The sequence below is a fragment of the Ruditapes philippinarum genome, unplaced genomic scaffold (genome assembly GCF_026571515.1).
Source record: "Ruditapes philippinarum isolate M1 unplaced genomic scaffold, ASM2657151v2 ctg3675_1_1_1_1, whole genome shotgun sequence".
Classification (NCBI taxonomy): domain Eukaryota; kingdom Metazoa; phylum Mollusca; class Bivalvia; order Venerida; family Veneridae; genus Ruditapes; species Ruditapes philippinarum.
This window is the reverse complement of record NW_026861057.1, coordinates 110,390-127,076: the sequence shown is the minus strand read 5'-3', so window position 1 is coordinate 127,076 and position 16,687 is coordinate 110,390. Positions and strand designations below refer to the sequence as shown.

At 33.3% G+C, this 16,687-nt stretch overlaps 2 protein-coding genes across 2 annotated transcripts in view; both read right to left on the bottom strand.

Moving 5' to 3' along the window:
* Window positions 1–3,023: 3,023 nt before the first annotated feature.
* Window positions 3,024–6,450, bottom strand: LOC132714387 (uncharacterized). The gene is made up of 2 exons (XM_060697250.1): window positions 6,325–6,450; window positions 3,024–6,001 (listed from the first exon to the last, which is right to left on the bottom strand). The coding sequence occupies exon 2, from the start codon at window positions 5,998–6,000 to the stop codon at window positions 3,874–3,876; it is 2,127 nt and encodes a 708-aa protein (XP_060553233.1). The 5' UTR covers window position 6,001; window positions 6,325–6,450; the 3' UTR covers window positions 3,024–3,873.
* A 6,488-nt stretch (window positions 6,451–12,938) lies between these two features.
* LOC132714386 (uncharacterized) overlaps window positions 12,939–16,687 on the bottom strand; it is a 31,277-nt gene continuing 27,528 nt past the window's right edge. Inside the window, exons 19-21 of the mRNA XM_060697249.1 lie at window positions 15,450–15,628; window positions 14,747–14,924; window positions 12,939–14,290 (exon numbers count right to left, since the gene is read on the bottom strand). Coding sequence (XP_060553232.1) covers window positions 13,935–14,290; window positions 14,747–14,924; window positions 15,450–15,628 — 713 coding nt within the window. The 3' untranslated portion in view covers window positions 12,939–13,934. The remainder of the gene's footprint in view (window positions 14,291–14,746; window positions 14,925–15,449; window positions 15,629–16,687) is intronic.

Below are 16,687 nucleotides of genomic sequence, written 5' to 3'. Positions count from 1 at the left end.
TTTGTACTTTAATATTTCAAGGAAATATAAGAATTATAAAGTTGTGTTAATTAAAGATTGTAATCATTTTATCCCAAAGGCAGCAGTACATATTTTTAACTAAGTCATCAATAATTGTTCACATTTTCTTATCATTCACTTTATGTTTGAAACATTTTGTTGTTTTCTATGTTATTCTTAATATAAATCATCTTAAAATTTGTGTTTATAATCATGTATCTTAAAGGGGCTCTACTGTGATTTTTGGCATTGCTCTACTGGAAATGATTTTTTGAGATAAATATTCCATTTGATGTTCGTCTAGACCAATAACCTTTGTGCAAAATTTCAGATCATTTGCTCATTCCATTTTATCCAGAATAATTCAAATTGTTAACAATGACCTCAAATTGGACTAAGAAAAGGACAAACACAAGTTTTAATTTCAATTTATTTCCAAGTATATTTGTTAACTATCTTTGTGTATCTGTCTGTTTTAAGTGCCCCAGCTCATTTATGAACGAAATTCAAATTTTATGTTTTTAGACTTTTGACCTCAGTGAAGTCCCTTTAAATATAAAAAACAGCAAATACCATTTTCATGTCTGTGTTTGTCAAAAGTTGAGAAAAAAAACATTATGTTATCATGTTAACTATGACAGGTTGTTCTAAAATCTGTATCTGTAATGATTAATTGATTTTGTCTCTATTATCTAATACATGCCATGCTGTCATAAAAGTATTATTAATTGATGTATATAAAATCAAGTCATTATGGTACACATCAAATATTTGTGCTTTTCTGTGAACAGTTTTTAATATGATATTCTCAATAAAAAGAGAAAAATAAAACCTGAACAAAAAAAACAACAAGTCTTTGTTAACGTTTGATAATGTTTCTGTAGTCTATGTCACATGACATGAGCAGATGAGAAACTTGATGAGAAGCTTGTCAACAAAAAAAGGAGAGAAAAAACAGCTAGGTCAAATGACTTGTAGACAAATGTATCTCTCTTCCTTACCCTTTCCTTATCTTCTTTATGCTTGAACCATTGAACTCTAGTAGATAGGGTCTACATTATAAATATCTGGAGAAAGGGTGATCCTTCAGAAGCATTAAAATCATCAAAATTATCTGAAAATTGCGTTTGATTGAGTCTGTACATGAGGGATAATGAAAAAGTGTAACATCCCTTTCGGTCCTAGCACCGGCTTTAGCGGTACTCCATTTTCAACTTGAATCAATGATCCAGAAGGACCAGAAAAATATAACAACACTGAAGTGATGTACGGGGTAACGGCTGCAGCACATCACTTGATACCGGCTGTTGTGATGTATACATATCTGAAGAAAGGATGAGAACTGCATAAACATTTAACAATGAAAAACTTGTGATGCAAATCACGATTTCCAATGAAATTTATTCATATAAAATAAATTTACAAACTAAAAATAATGTTTTTCCCCAAAGTCCCATGATAGATTTTGAAAGAGTAATATAAAATGTATCAGTTATTTTAGAAGCCATGAATATTTTACTTCAACAGAATAGAATTTTTCGGGACAAAATATTCTGCTATTTTAAGTAGGATTTTATGTTAGGTCAGTTGTTAAGATCTACATGTAAACTTGTTTTTAAAATGCGGTGCCTTCAATTAAAAGATTGGATAAAGAGGCATATTATTTGCTGTGCACGAATACAATAAAAATGCTACATACACGTTCGCATTTTCAAAAGGACCCATCTATATGTCTGGAATTTTAGCAACGAACGCCCTCCATAGGATTTTTACCATTTAATGCACATGCACCATTTCATTCGCTCAAAAGAAAATATTCGAACCCTTTTCTTTTATATACATAGTTATTTTGTAAATATCCTTTTCCAAAATTCAATGACTTTGTTTTCAACAGGCATCATATATGTAGCTTAATATACTTAAAGTTTAAAACAATCTAGATTAAACGACAATTAAACTCTTAAAAGTGATGAAACAATATTTTATCGGCATTAAATGTTATAACATTCATTGCCTTAACAAAACACATATTACACAATCATATAAAGGGCAAGCTCATGGTAAACAAAGAATCAATAGTATTTTGTAAAAATATTTCTAACATTTCAATATTTTCTGTAATAAGCGTACATTAATATTAGATTTCTTTTGTTAGACATATATTTAAACAATATTCAAGTCTGAAATTTATTGCAAATGATAAGTTTTATAAATCAATTCACTAACATTATAAGTACATTGTAGTTTTAACACAGAGTCTAAAGTCACAATTGTAATAATTTGTTAGACATATTTTTAAACAATATTCAAGTCTGAAATTTATTACTAATGATCGATAAGTTTTATAAATCAATTTACTTACATTAAAAGTACATTGTAGTTTTAACACAGAGTCTTAAGTCACAATTGTAATAAACTTTTGCTTTATATGCCAATGACAAAAATAAGGGCTAAAATAGTGCTTTTTTTTGTAAATTATTGTATTTTTCGGCACATAATGAGAAAAATGTACTCATTTTCCATTACATTCATATTGCATTTTGAACATACTCGATCGTTTCTTTGGGTCATTATGTGTCTTCTTTGTTCAATCATTTAATGAGACGAATTTGTTATTTTGTATTACATCTAGGTATCGTCCTAATGATAATTCATTCTTACACCAGCTATATGTTGCACCAGCTATACTTGACAGTAATCTCTTTTACGTTCTTATTTTTCGTCAGCAAAAATCAACCAATATAATTTGACGTCATTTATGCCATATGTAAAAGGATGTCATTTACAAAAAAAAAACAACATCAGGCTGAAAATTGAATCTCCGTTTAACCCAAATATTTGACGTAAAAAACGGGAGTGCTTAGGCAAGCTTTCACTGCATTATACGAAGCTCTTATAGAATTCAAAATTCTCTGTAATTAACTTACGAAATAAATGAGATCTTGGAATTTCATCAAAACATTTTTCAAAATAATAATAAAAAAAACAACAATTTAATGTTGAAGACAATGTTTTAGGGATCATTGAGTGTAGAATGTAAATAATAAATTGATGATTTACTTGCCTCTCAAAATGTCTGAAAAGGTTCCAGACAGACTTGCGTGATTGATTATAACTTTACATCTAATTGGATAGAAAAATGACGACCAACTGTGTGACGAAAAAAAATACTCATGAAAATCTTATCCAGGCGAACGGGAAAATTTTTTGACAGTATAGAGAATATGTGATTTTGAGACATTTGAGTAATTATAGTAAAAGATAATTAATCACACCAAGTTAAGGCCAAAGTACAGTCATGCTGCAGTCTACTATTTGTGTTAGACATTTTCATTTTATGCAGCTATAAACTTCGGATCATATTTTCAATTTTAATTAGCGTCTCTTTTTTTTTTAATTTCCAAATGGAACAATAACCTGCCAATACCCTCTCGAGTTCATGCCGCGTGCCCTTATGTGCGAATTTACAACCAAGCGTCATATCGATAAGAAATAATGTCAACTGTAAATTAAAACATTCTGTTCGATTCAAAATTTATATGTTTAGGTAAAAATACTCCTTTATCTTTATTTCATTTCAGTGTGTATTGATGAGGTATCTGATAAAGCTGGGTGTCACTGATAAAGCTAAATTTATCAGGTATGCAGTTTACCAAGAGAGATCAATGTAATGAGATCATAAAAACATTGAGATAAAATGAAAAAACGAAATAGTTTTATAACCGATTACTTCAAATTTCGTTACCACTATGTTATGATTATAGAATGAATTTATGTTCAAGAAATATGTTCCCTAACTAGAGAGTTTAGCAGCTTTTTTCACGATTACAAGATTGACAGTGGATACTATTTCATATCACAACTTCATTTGTTTCAGAGTCTATTGATCTTTTTTGCTAGTAGAACACAAATATGAAGTCTTGCAGCATTGTTTCTTTTCCTCAGATTTAATGATCGTAAATAACATTCTAAAGCTGCTCTAGCTCGACCTTCTTGTTCCAAACACTTTCCTAATAGATTAAAAGCTGTTTCCAGGTGACCAATATTTCGTTCCTGGTCCATAGTTCTAGCAAGGTTGAACAAAGCTCTTTGTTTATCTTTTTCTTTTTCCAGACGGCTGTAAGTCTTGAACTGAAGGAAATATAGAAAAGGGAGGGAATCAATAACAGCAAAGTCCATCCAAATGGCATCTGATTCTCTATTAACTTTTTCTTCTTTTGTTGATCTAAACAGTTCATATTTTAATTCATATGGAACGCAGTTCATTTCACAGCGAAAGAATCGGACACAGGACGCTGTAGTAAGCTGTCTAGCATCTTCTAAGTTAAATTTATCAGATTTTTGAAAGAAACCCCTTCTTTTCAGTTTTTGAGTATTACCGTTACAGGAACAAAAAGGCTTGACAACGTTAAGGTCATACACTGCTTCAGTTTGATTCAGGACAGTTTCTGTTCTTTGAATGTTTCCGACACAGTAAAATATGGAAGCTTGTTTCAGTTTAGGAGATGCAACATCTGCATAAAGACCAAGCCCCATCCAATATTGAGCATCGTCTGATATAATGTTGTTTTGTTGAATGCTTTGGGAAGCTAGAACAGATCCCAGAATTGAACACAAATGAGTAATAATAAGTTTGCACGCCTTTTTCTGCATTACTTGACATGTATAGAATATATTCCTCAATCTGAAAATGTAATTAACTAACTTCTTTTTGACTACTTTGTGACTCCAATTACTTAAATCAAGTGAGCTATCTTTTATCACAGTATTGATTGTTGCATTGATTGTTACAGCAGTGAGGCAGAGGAGATAGCCAGATGTTATTTCAGTCATCTTTTGTGGTGATAGATAATTCATTTTTAACATTAGTCTTTCACCGAAAGAATTACATTTTATTTCCAATAATAATTTGCCATTACTATTTATAAAATCATGAATTAGTGCAAGCATAAATTGTTTGCATCCTGATGTAATCTTTCCCTTTAATAAATTGTTACGTTTTATAAAAAAATGTGGACACTTTTCATCCGAAACAAATTTGTACAGCCATAACAGATATTTGCAAAAACAGGTAATCAAATTGTTTTCTCTCCAGATGCTAGCTGGCGTGTTTGTTATGCAGTGAAAAAGAACTGTTTTACAGATGTAAGTTGAAATTGTGTCATACTTTGGTTTGATGAACGTCTTCAGTATCATCTTCATTAATACAAAACATCTGATTTGTGATATGTTCATATTAAACACCATACAACGCTCAGAAAGAGATGTTGATATTCTCCATTCAAGCTCTTTTGTAGCACTGTCCGTGCTACCAACGGGAACAACAAAACATCCTGTGCTCTTGCAATACCTCTTCATCTCGAATGAGGGCCATTGAGCTTGACCTCGATAAATATCATGATTCTGTAACCATTGTTTAGCTTGTTGAGGCCAAGATTTACAACGGAAAGCTCCAACACGATCAACATCACAAAACCCAACACGGTCCATTTCTGCGAATGCTGGACCATGCTGAACACTTCCTTCACGTAAACCAGCAATTCGTTTTAACACATATGTGTTTTTCAGCAGAAGTCTTCCCAATCTGTCTATGAAAAAATGATCACTATAATTACAATCATATTGAAAAGGAGCGTACTTCCCCAAGCACTGAATCAAACAATATCCAGGAGAAACCGTCTCATCCTGTATCATCAATAAATTCGGTACATCTGGTTGTTGCAACTCATTTAAGTTTTGTATAACATTAAACTCCGAAAAACAAATAAGTTTATCAATGTCAGAGTTAAGTCCATTTGTAGTGGTTCCTTCAGACTGACTGCCAAATATGTAATGTAAATTTTCATTTTCATCGTTCAGATTTATTAGTGTTTGCATGCATTCTTGTAACAAAAACATGTTTCGTCTCTTTAACACCATTTTCTCGTTCACGCATATGTCATCAAAAACTTCAGACAATCTCATTGATACAGTCCTTGTGAAATCCGATTCAAAAAGCATTCTGAAAAGACAAAAGAGGATTGTTCTCATGTAAATACTTTTGCTTCTTAAAAAACTATTTCAATGTGTTTTACTTAACTGATCTAAATAATTAATGGGCTAGACTGTCGACGCTCAACCCACATGAAGTCAAAATGTTCAGTCAAAAATTAACTTATATCAAGATTTTCATTTAATACAATTTATCTTTCATTTAATACAATTTATCTTGGTCAATATTAATAAGTGAAAAGAAAATTCTAATTTTCATAATAAATTAACATTTTAAATGTATACATGTATTATGTATAAAATAATCCTTTTGAGCTAGAAAAATAACCATACCTTATAATGTGTTTATCCGAAACTGAAACACTTAAAGACTCCTTTTTCTCTGTTTAAACAAGACTAAAGGTAAGATAACGATTACTTTAAATACTTGTTTTTCAAACAATAATTTAAAAAGACGCAATATAAAAAGTTATACCCCGGTCACATATTCACGGAAAACGCCCACGGAAGAGCCACGGATTAATTCCGGCATCGTCCGTAGCTACCCGTAATGGTCAGTAGCTCTCCGTATTGTAACCGTAATCAATCGTAGTAGTCCTTGTATATCCGTAGCGATCCTTGACAATTTTTGAACATGCACAAAAATTTACTACGGAAAAATCAACCGTAGCGTATCCTACTAGTCCGTATTAATCCGTACTGATACGTACTGGTCCGTACGAAAACCGTATTAGTCCGTACTGATTCGTAGTCCACCAACTTGTCAAGGATTTCCACGGTTTGGTACGGAGAACTACGTATTTGTACGGTTACCCTACGTATAAGCTACGGTTTTAATACGGATTAATACGGCATTGTCACGGAAAGCCACCATCGTAATACGTTGTACTACGGAGAGGCAAGGATTAGCACGGTCTTATACGGTTTATTGCGTTGCAACACGGAATGGTACGGTCCACCACTGTTTAGAACGGATAAATTAAGTATCATGTACTTTTTCAAGGGTATATATATTACCTTCTTGTTAATAACAGACATATTTGCGGGAACATTTAATAAATGATAATTGCCATTTACTGGCTGCAACTTTATATTGAAATGGCTCAGAATGCGGAGGCAGTGGTCGAGCTGCTTGATGACATGCATAGAAGTAAATTTATATTAATATCGTTCTACAATTCATAAGTAATAGAATAACATTTAATGCTACATATTTTACAAACACTGGATCGTGAAATTGGAGTAAGTATGTACATAAAACGAAGTGTCTCATAAGCCTCGGACGCTGGCCCTGATAATAAGTTTAATTAACACGCTTTTTACATATTTTTAAAACATAAACATCACGATAATTAATGTAATTGTAAGATGAACAGCAAATCTTAAAATTAAAAGAGAAGCAGTATTGATCAACATTTTTCATTAATGATAACTAGTCCATATCTAATCAGGTAAGAGCGAGATGGTGGACTAGGGATGGGCTTTTACGAAGACCGCTTTATGTTTAGTATGAGGCTCTCATGGCCGAACTTGTTGAGGATCCAGCGTCCTTTAAGAAATTCACTTTAATTGGACCTGATGTGTCTCGGGGGTCGGACGCGATTAGGCTGAATCCTCCCCGCTAAAATCATTGAACTCTGCAAATCGTTTTCTAGGTGTTCTTTTCTTTTGAGGCATTTTGAAAATAAGCAAGCAAGAGGTTGTGGACGGATGAATTAGGTCCGTATAGATCCGTGGCAATTCGTTCTTCTCCGTATCAATACGTTCTTCTCCGTATCAGACCGTACTTATTCGTACTAACCCGTGCTTATACCGTAGCAGACCGTAGTGTATCCGTAGTGCGTCCGTCCTGATTCGTGTCACTCCGTATCAAACCGTGTCGGTCCGTCACAATCCGTGTCTCTCCGGGGGCTTTTGGTGGTAAATCCGTCGGACTCCGTACTCATACCGTTGTGTGTCCGTACTGGAACCGTAGCGGACCACGGAATTTCACATTTCCGTAGTGATCCGTGAGCGATTAGACCGTAGCTCTTCCGTGGCATTATCCGTGAATATGTGACCGGGGCATTAAATAGACATTTTTGAGTTGTTAAGTTGGCAGATTGTAACATCACGTGGTCTGTGGTATGGTAATTAATCACAGATAATGGCTGCGTATGTTATCTTGTTTTTTTTTGCCGATCTTACTTCAATTTCTTAAATTTAATGTAGGTACTTAATTACAAAATGTTATATTAGGGGGTTGCCAGAAGGGGGATGTGCCCCCTTCTGTTTGGGGCTTTGAAGGGGGGCGGTAGTCCCCCTCATTGCCAAGAAAGTTTTGGACATGTGACAGGCTAAAAATGGCCTCAGGTCGATCTTAGGGTAACTAGTAACCGACGCTAAAAAGCCTTTAACTCTATCTCAATTCATTGAGAAGTTGCAGCACTTTGAAATCAGTTTTGATGGAAAAAACAATGCAAAATATTGATTTTTGGCAATTTTGAGAAGTCCCTCCGTTGCCATAGAAACAGGAAATTTACGATTGAGCATGCTGTTACAGAGGCTATGGTCTAGTCAACATTTGTGCCAAGTTTCATCAGCATTGAAGCATTTTTCATAGTTTCATAGCAGTTTAATTAGCACAAGTAGTACATTATGAGTTATGAAAAATTAGTGCTCGCCATTTTTTTTAAGCCAATCACCGACGAGGATTTTTCAAATTTTCAGGTTTCAAATCTTAATAGAACAGATTTTATATAAACTGGACGTTTTATATTATAAAACGCAAGTGGGCGGAGCTAAGTTTCGAAGAGCGCTGAAGTGCAGAGATCTTGAAGTTTACTCCTCCTACTAATCAATATTTATGCATCATGTTTTTTCCGTACACGCACATGTATATCGCACATGTTTACTGCTTACCAACCCTATTACAAGTAGAGAAACTGACAGCGAACAGCATGGATCCTGATCAGACTGCGTGGATGCGCAGGCTGGTCTGGATCCATGCTGGTCGCAAACGCATTATGTAGGTTTTGTCGTGACGCGGCTCATATAATTATCAAATCTGTAAATAAATAACAAACTTGTGAATTTCAATAATTTGACCTTCACAATAAAGGTCAAGGTCATTTTTTTAATTATTCAACAAAATGGGTTTTATGGACCTTTCCGGTTTTTCGTAGCGAAACATTTAGCCACACCTTTTCCATTCATTGCTAGGTCAACTGCTCACAAACAGTATCACAAACATAAGCACGTGCTCTTTTGTGCAAACCAGGTCAACCAGTGACTATGTATTATCACAGTGTAGCGATTGGATAACGAGTTAGTCAATTTACATAAAACTGTAAACACCGGAAAGGTCCATTAACAGGGACCTATTGTTCAAGTCTAAATCAAATCTGTAAATAAATAACAAAGTTATGACAATCTATGTCTTTTATAAATGAATCAAAATGTTCAGGATAATGTCATTTTAATATTTTTGTAATGAAGTTGTTAATCAATATGCTATGTCTTTTATAAATGAATTGGTGTTAAGGATGACATCATTTTGCAATTTTGAATGAAGTTGTTAAACCACATGCTATATGAATTGATGTTTAATTAAGATGACTTAATTTTACATTATGATGAATTTGTAAATCCATATGCTACGCCTTTTATAACTGAATTGATGTTTATGATGAAGTCATTTTTACATTATAAATGTTGTAATTCCATAAGCTACATATTTTATAAATAAATTGTGCCATTATGAATGAAGATGTAACTCCATAATTTATGCCAAGTCTTTTTTAAATGAATTGCTTTTAAAGATACATGTCATGTCCCATAGAGCAACATGTAATTTCTTTAAATGTTTTCAAAGAAATAATTAACAAGAGCTGTCGGTAGGACAGCAACGCTCGACTATTCTTAGTGCTTGATAGTAAAAAAAATGCTTGATAGAGTTACCTCCTCCTGTTTACAGGTTGGGGTCATGATGGTGAACAAGTGTGCAAAGTTTCAAAGCCATATGTCAATGGACTTTGAAAATATTTGAACTATTACAAAAACTTAAACGTAAATTCTAAGTCGAAAAAGGGGCATAATTCTGTCAAAATGCTTGATAGAGTTACCTCCTCCTGTTTACAAGTTGGGGTCATGATGGTGAACAAGTGTGCAAAGTTTCAAAGCCATATGTCAATGGACTTTGAAAATATTTGAACTATTACAAAAACTTTAACGTAAATTCTAAGTCAAAAAAAAGTGCATAATTCTGTCAAAATGCTTGATAGAGTTACCTCCTCCTGTTTACAGGTTGGGGTCATGATGGTGAACAAGTGTGCAAAGTTTCAAAGCCATATGTCAATGGACTTTGAAAATATTTGAACTATTACAAAAACTTTAACGTAAATTCTAAGTCGAAAAAGGGGCATAATTCTGTCAAAATGCTTGATAGAGTTACATCCTCCTGTGTACAGGTTGGGGTCATGATGGTGAACAAGTGTGCAAAGTTTCAAAGCCATATGTCAATAGACTTTGAGAATATTTGAGGTATTACAAAAACTTTAACGTCAATTTTGGGTCAAAAAAGGGGCATTATTTTGTCAAAATGCTTGATAGAGTTACATCCTCCCGTCTACAGGTGGGGTCATGATGGTGAACAAGTGTGCAAAGATTCAAAGCCAAATGTCAATGGACTTTGAGAATATTTGAGGTATTAAAAAAACTTTAACGTAAATTCTAAGTCAAAAAGGGGCATTTTTCTGTCAAAATGATTGATAATAGAGTTACATCCTCCTGTTTACAAGTTGGGGTCATGATGGTGAACAAGTGTGCAAAGTTTCAAAGCCATATGTCAATGGACTTTGAAAATATTTGAACTATTACAAAAACTTTAACGTAAATTCTAAGTCAAAAAAAGTGCATAATTCTGTCAAAATGCTTGATAGAGTTACCTCCTCCTGTTTACAGGTTGGGGTCATGATGGTGAACAAGTGTGCAAAGTTTCAAAGCCATATGTCAATGGACTTTGAAAATATTTGAACTATTACAAAAACTTTAACGTAAATTCTAAGTCGAAAAAGGGGCATAATTCTGTCAAAATGCTTGATAGAGTTACCTCCTCCTGTTTCCAGGTTGGGGTCATGATGGTGAACAAGTGTGTAAAGTTTCAAAGCCATATGTCAATGGACTTTGAAAATATTTGAACTATTACAAAAACTTTAACGTAAATTCTAAGTCAAAAAAGGGGCATAATTCTGTCAAAATGCTTGATAGAGTTACCTCCTCCTGTTTACAGGTTGGGGTCATGATGGTGAACAAGTGTGCAAAGTTTCAAAGCCATATGTCAATGGACTTTGAAAATATTTGAACTATTACAAAAACTTTAACGTAAATTCTAAGTCGAAAAAGGGGCATAATTCTGTCAAAATGCTTGATAGAGTTACCTCCTCCTGTCTACAGGTTGGGGTCATGATGGTGAACAAGTGTGCAAAGTTTCAAAGCCATATGTCTATTGACTTTGAAAATATTTGAACTATTACAAAAACTTTAACATAAGTGGTTACGCCGACGCGGACGCCGACGCTCGGGTGACTGCAATAGCTCTACTTATTCTTATCGAATAGTCGAGCTAAAAATTGAAAGAACATTTCTAAAGTAAATTTAAATTTTACATAATTATATGAAACATCTTTACATAAATAAATGCAGTATATCCTCCACATCCTCATAAAATCGGGTTAAAGCAGAACTCGACACTTGTTATCATGACATCTTATCAATTGCCTTAAATGTGTCAAAATGTGCAAATAATTAAGGCATTGCTTTGTAAGTGAAATGCTTTATACATGTAGTGTTATAATACTGCATGTTTGTAACGTTGCTTTTCATTGGACAAATGCTTTTTTTTTTAATTAAACTATATACACAACTTCAGAATTTTAGGAAGTATGTTTTTCTAGTAAACAAATAGTGCTATATTATAAATTCATTATAAAGAATGTTGACAGATTATATGGCTAACTTATATATGCAAACAATATCATATTTGAACAAATGTATATATATATTGTTTGTTTGTTTTACGTCGCACCAATACAGAAAATGTCATATGGTGATTTTCCAGCTTTCCTGGTGAAGTAAGATGTTGAGTGCCCTTCCATGCATTACTTCATGTGCTAATGACCACTTGAGAACCACCAACTTTGAATTGCATATGAGCCGCGTCACAACAAAACCAGCATAGTGCATTTGCGACCAGCATAGATCCAGACCAGCCTGTGCATCCGCGCAGACGGATCAGGATCCACGCTGTTCGCTATCAGTTTCTCTACTTGTGAAAGGGTTAGTAAGCGAACAGCATGGATCCTGATCAGACTGCACGGATGCACAGGCTGGTCTGGATCCATGCTGGTAGCAAACGCACTATGTTGGTTTTGTCGTGACGCGGCTCATATATCTTTGGTCATCTGGAAGATAGTTGTTGTTACCACAATCTACCTGAACAAGGTTGGCTTATGACAAAATATGAATGATAGTACCTTTTGAAATAATATTTTCATTTAAGGCTACTGTACAATCTTCTAGGTGAGTCAACAAAATTTCAAAGTAAGCTAAAACAAATGTTCAAGTATCCATAATGAATAAGATATGACAGCATTTACTATCTTTATCACTTTATTTCAAAGAGGGCCATCGTTTATTTATTGGCTTTTTTGTGTTTCTTTTTTCTTTTTTGGTGGGTATTTTTTGTAGGAGAGAAAATGTATAAGTACAATTCAAATCACTTTATCTATATATGTGAAAAGTTTTGGCATTTTGGAATCTTTCTTAAAGTTTCATAAAAATTGCACAAAATCTGAAGCCAAACAACCTCGGTGATGCAGTGCCTTCAATATTGTTTTAGACATAATTATTATGCAAGATTTATAAACAAAGAAACAATTGAAGATTCAAATTCTTTTAATAACAAAAAATAGTAATACAAAATAAATAAACAAAAATACTAAATAATAACATTAACAGAACTGACTATCAAATAAGAAGGGGATAAGATCTGTATAGTAAAAGAGATTCCATCACCCACAACAACTAAAACATTTTGGAATATGAGCCGCGTCACGACAAAACCAACATAGTGCATTTGCGGACAGCATGGATCCTGATCAGACTGCGTGGATGCGCAGGCTGGTCTGGATCCATGCTGGTCGTAAACACACTATGTTGGTTTTGTTGTGACGCGGCTCATATATCTTATCATTTTAAAAAAATAGCAAAAAATTTTTTTTGTCAAAAAAATATGTAACCCTGTTACTTAAAGCAAACATTTAACAAAAATCATTTATCATTCATAAAAAATAAAAAAAAAACATTTGTAAATCTTAATCGTAAATAAAATAATAACAATTCTGAACAAGCTTATCATATTTATAAACTATCAAACATCTAGGTTTATCTTAAGAAATATAAAAATGCCCTTTAAAAAATAACATGTAACAACATTCAACTTCACCCTTCCTTGTTGAACAATTCCATTTTGAACTATAACAGTATTCAGGATACTCTTTAACCTTTTGAATACAACAATATCCTGATGAGGTATCAACAAGAAACCCAACAGTACCAACAATTATACGAAATTTTTTTAATCATATTAATCCGAAACCTACCCTTGAACCGAAATTGATCAGCCTTCGCCACCACTAAACTGCCGTGCCAATCTGCAAATCCATGCAGTATGACAGACTCTACTCTATTGGCTGACAAACTTGACATCCTTCAAATTAATATGGACAGTTCCAAAAATAAAAGGTGGTCAAGTCCATTTAAGAAATGGTCAGCAAGTTAATGGTTAAAATTGTCTTCAAACACATGATACATGAGATAAACTGGCCTATAAGCTTCTTTGATATATAAAACTATTATATTTTAAAATATTTAATAATCTAATATATAACAATGGTAATTATTTATCACAATATTGTACAAACACGACACTGATGTACATGAACTTCTTCTACCGGTCTCGGTGCTGCCCTCTGGACAGTCACAGTTTCAGCCACATCCTGTCCATAAACTCTGCGTAAGTTGAAGGCTGAATTTAACGAGCTTCTCGTTGCTAGACTATATCGATCACCACCATCCAGAACGGAATAGTTCGAACTCATGATATCGTGGTCTAAATACTGACTTTTACTCTCGATTTCTGTGTCCGTGTCTGTACATCGTGAAAGATCGGGGGTAGCGTGTAGACTGATTCGCTGTACAATCTCTTTATATTTGTCGTTCTTATCTGCATGTATTCCAGTTCCTCCGTGGCCTCCTATACCTAATAAAGGATAAACAGTTGACTGATTTTGCATCATTAAGTAATGTATCATTAAGTAATGTATCTATGTCTTGTTATCTCAATTACCCACAATCTTTTTCCAAGAAAAATCATTCTGAGCAAAAAAAAATTATGATAATGTGTAGGTAGGAATATCTTTATTATAACACAGACATACTTTAACATTTCTTTTCAAATTGAAAAAGCAAGAGTAGTTCAAAACGTCATAATTTTATATTGTGTTCCATACAGAAGCAAAATGCACTAAATAAGTTAAGAGGGATAACTTGTCGCCTTATTTTATATGGCATGGGCTTGAATAACACTTAAGCCAGTGCTAGGGAGTGAGAGATGATGCACTTTACGTTATCTCTCCTGAACAGAAACAATAAAATTGTCAACTATTTGTTTTTGTTTTCACCACTCTTGAGGGATCTTCCCTTTCCAGTTACTTACCTTTTAAGTTTATGTAGACAAGCTGGCTAAAAATGAGGGCCATGCCCCCTGGTGGTGGCCACACAGTTTTATCTATCATGACAGGGATGATTGGTTTACGGAGCAGGTCAGCTAGACTAAGTTCCTTCATACAGTGAGATGATACCACATATTTCGGACTGACACATGATATCACAACCTGTTGACAAATCAAACCACACATCAATCTTAACCAAATTCTCTTTATTAATTTAAAGTTTGCATATTTAAAAAGAAATCATCTTTATAAATTAAAATATTTGCCACAAAATGCTTATAGAATGCATGCAGCCTGTCAGTGAATATTGGCTCCTTTGAAAACAATATTTTATATCCTGCTTAATCTAGATTTTATCTTAAGAAGCATTGCTAAATGAAGTGGTTCTGAGAAAAAAATATAAAATAAATCACAATATTTGTTTATTAATCTGTATTCCAACAAGAATCACAAAGCTACAGCTCATTTCAAAAAGTTTTGTCTCTATTTCTACAATAATTTTAAAATGTTATACTTTGAATCAACCAAATACAAAAATTTAATTCCTTAAAGGAATTTAAACATTACAAAATTAAACATTTTTTGTACAATATTTTAAGAAGAAATTTTGATTGGCCACTTAAAAGTGTATATCAGAAAACATGTATATTTGAAAGTATTGTATGATATATGGAACAATGAACTTACTCTGCATTGTCTGACAGCTTCATCTATACGGTTGTAAAGCTGATCTCCTCCTCCAAGTTGACCTATATCCATCCAACATGTGAAACCCGAGCGTTCTAGCCGGTCCCTTAGCTGCTTAACCTCATCCTGGCTATCCCACTGGTAACTGATGAATATCTGGGCAGGTTCATGGTCCAAATCTGTAAAAATTGTTCATATAAATAAAATTTATATAATGGAGGTTCATGGTCCAAATCTGCAAAAATAATCCATATAAATTTATACAAGGGAGGAGGTTCATGGTAAAATTCTGGAAAAAAAGTTAAATTTTTATAATTATTATTAAAGATAGGTTCATGGTACAAATCTGAAAAAAGATCATATAAATCAACATTAGCAGGAGGTTATTGTTGCAAATCTGTAAAATAGAAAATATAAATTTATATTTGAGATATTCATAGTCAAAATCTGTTTTGTTTGTTTGTTTCATTTTACGCCTTTTCCCAATAGTATTTCAGTCATATAGGCGGGTAGTTTCCTAACCATCGTTCCTGGAGAGTTACACCAGTACTAGACTACCTTCCTCCACACTTAACCACAGACACTTGGGGTGTGGAGCTCAAAACGCCTAAAAAATCCAAATAAAATGCATATTTGTCAATCCCAGCACATGTCCAGTACTGATCATATATATAAAAAAAATTTTAATATAAGCCGTTTTGAAAAAATTTCATATTTCAACGTCTATAATGTATTGAAATATCAAAGCATCTCCCAGGGATCGAACCCATGCCAGAGAGGTAACTGGATTAGAAGTCATCGACTCTAACCCCTCGACCACAGAGGCAGTATGTAAAATAGTTCATATAAATTAATATTAAAGAGGTTCAGGGTCCAAATCTGTAAAATCGTTCATTTTCCTGCCTGTAAATTTCATTGAGGGCTTTAATTAGTTCTACTAGCAGTATAATCACCCCATAAGTTTCAAGATAAGAGGAATAACAAAGTGGATACATTTTTCATTAACCCAGTTTCAATAATATTTAATATCTTTGAATCAGCAATCAATTTTTATTTGTTAAATTGACCAGGCAACAGGATGTGACAGTACAGATTACATAGATATACTTTTTTGCAGCTGTCATTCATAAGTTGTAATAAACTCACATCACATTACATTGAAAGTATTCTATAAACAGTCAAAAAGATAGAACTAGATAAAATTAGTTCAGTTAAATTTAGTTTTAGACTGGCCTTAA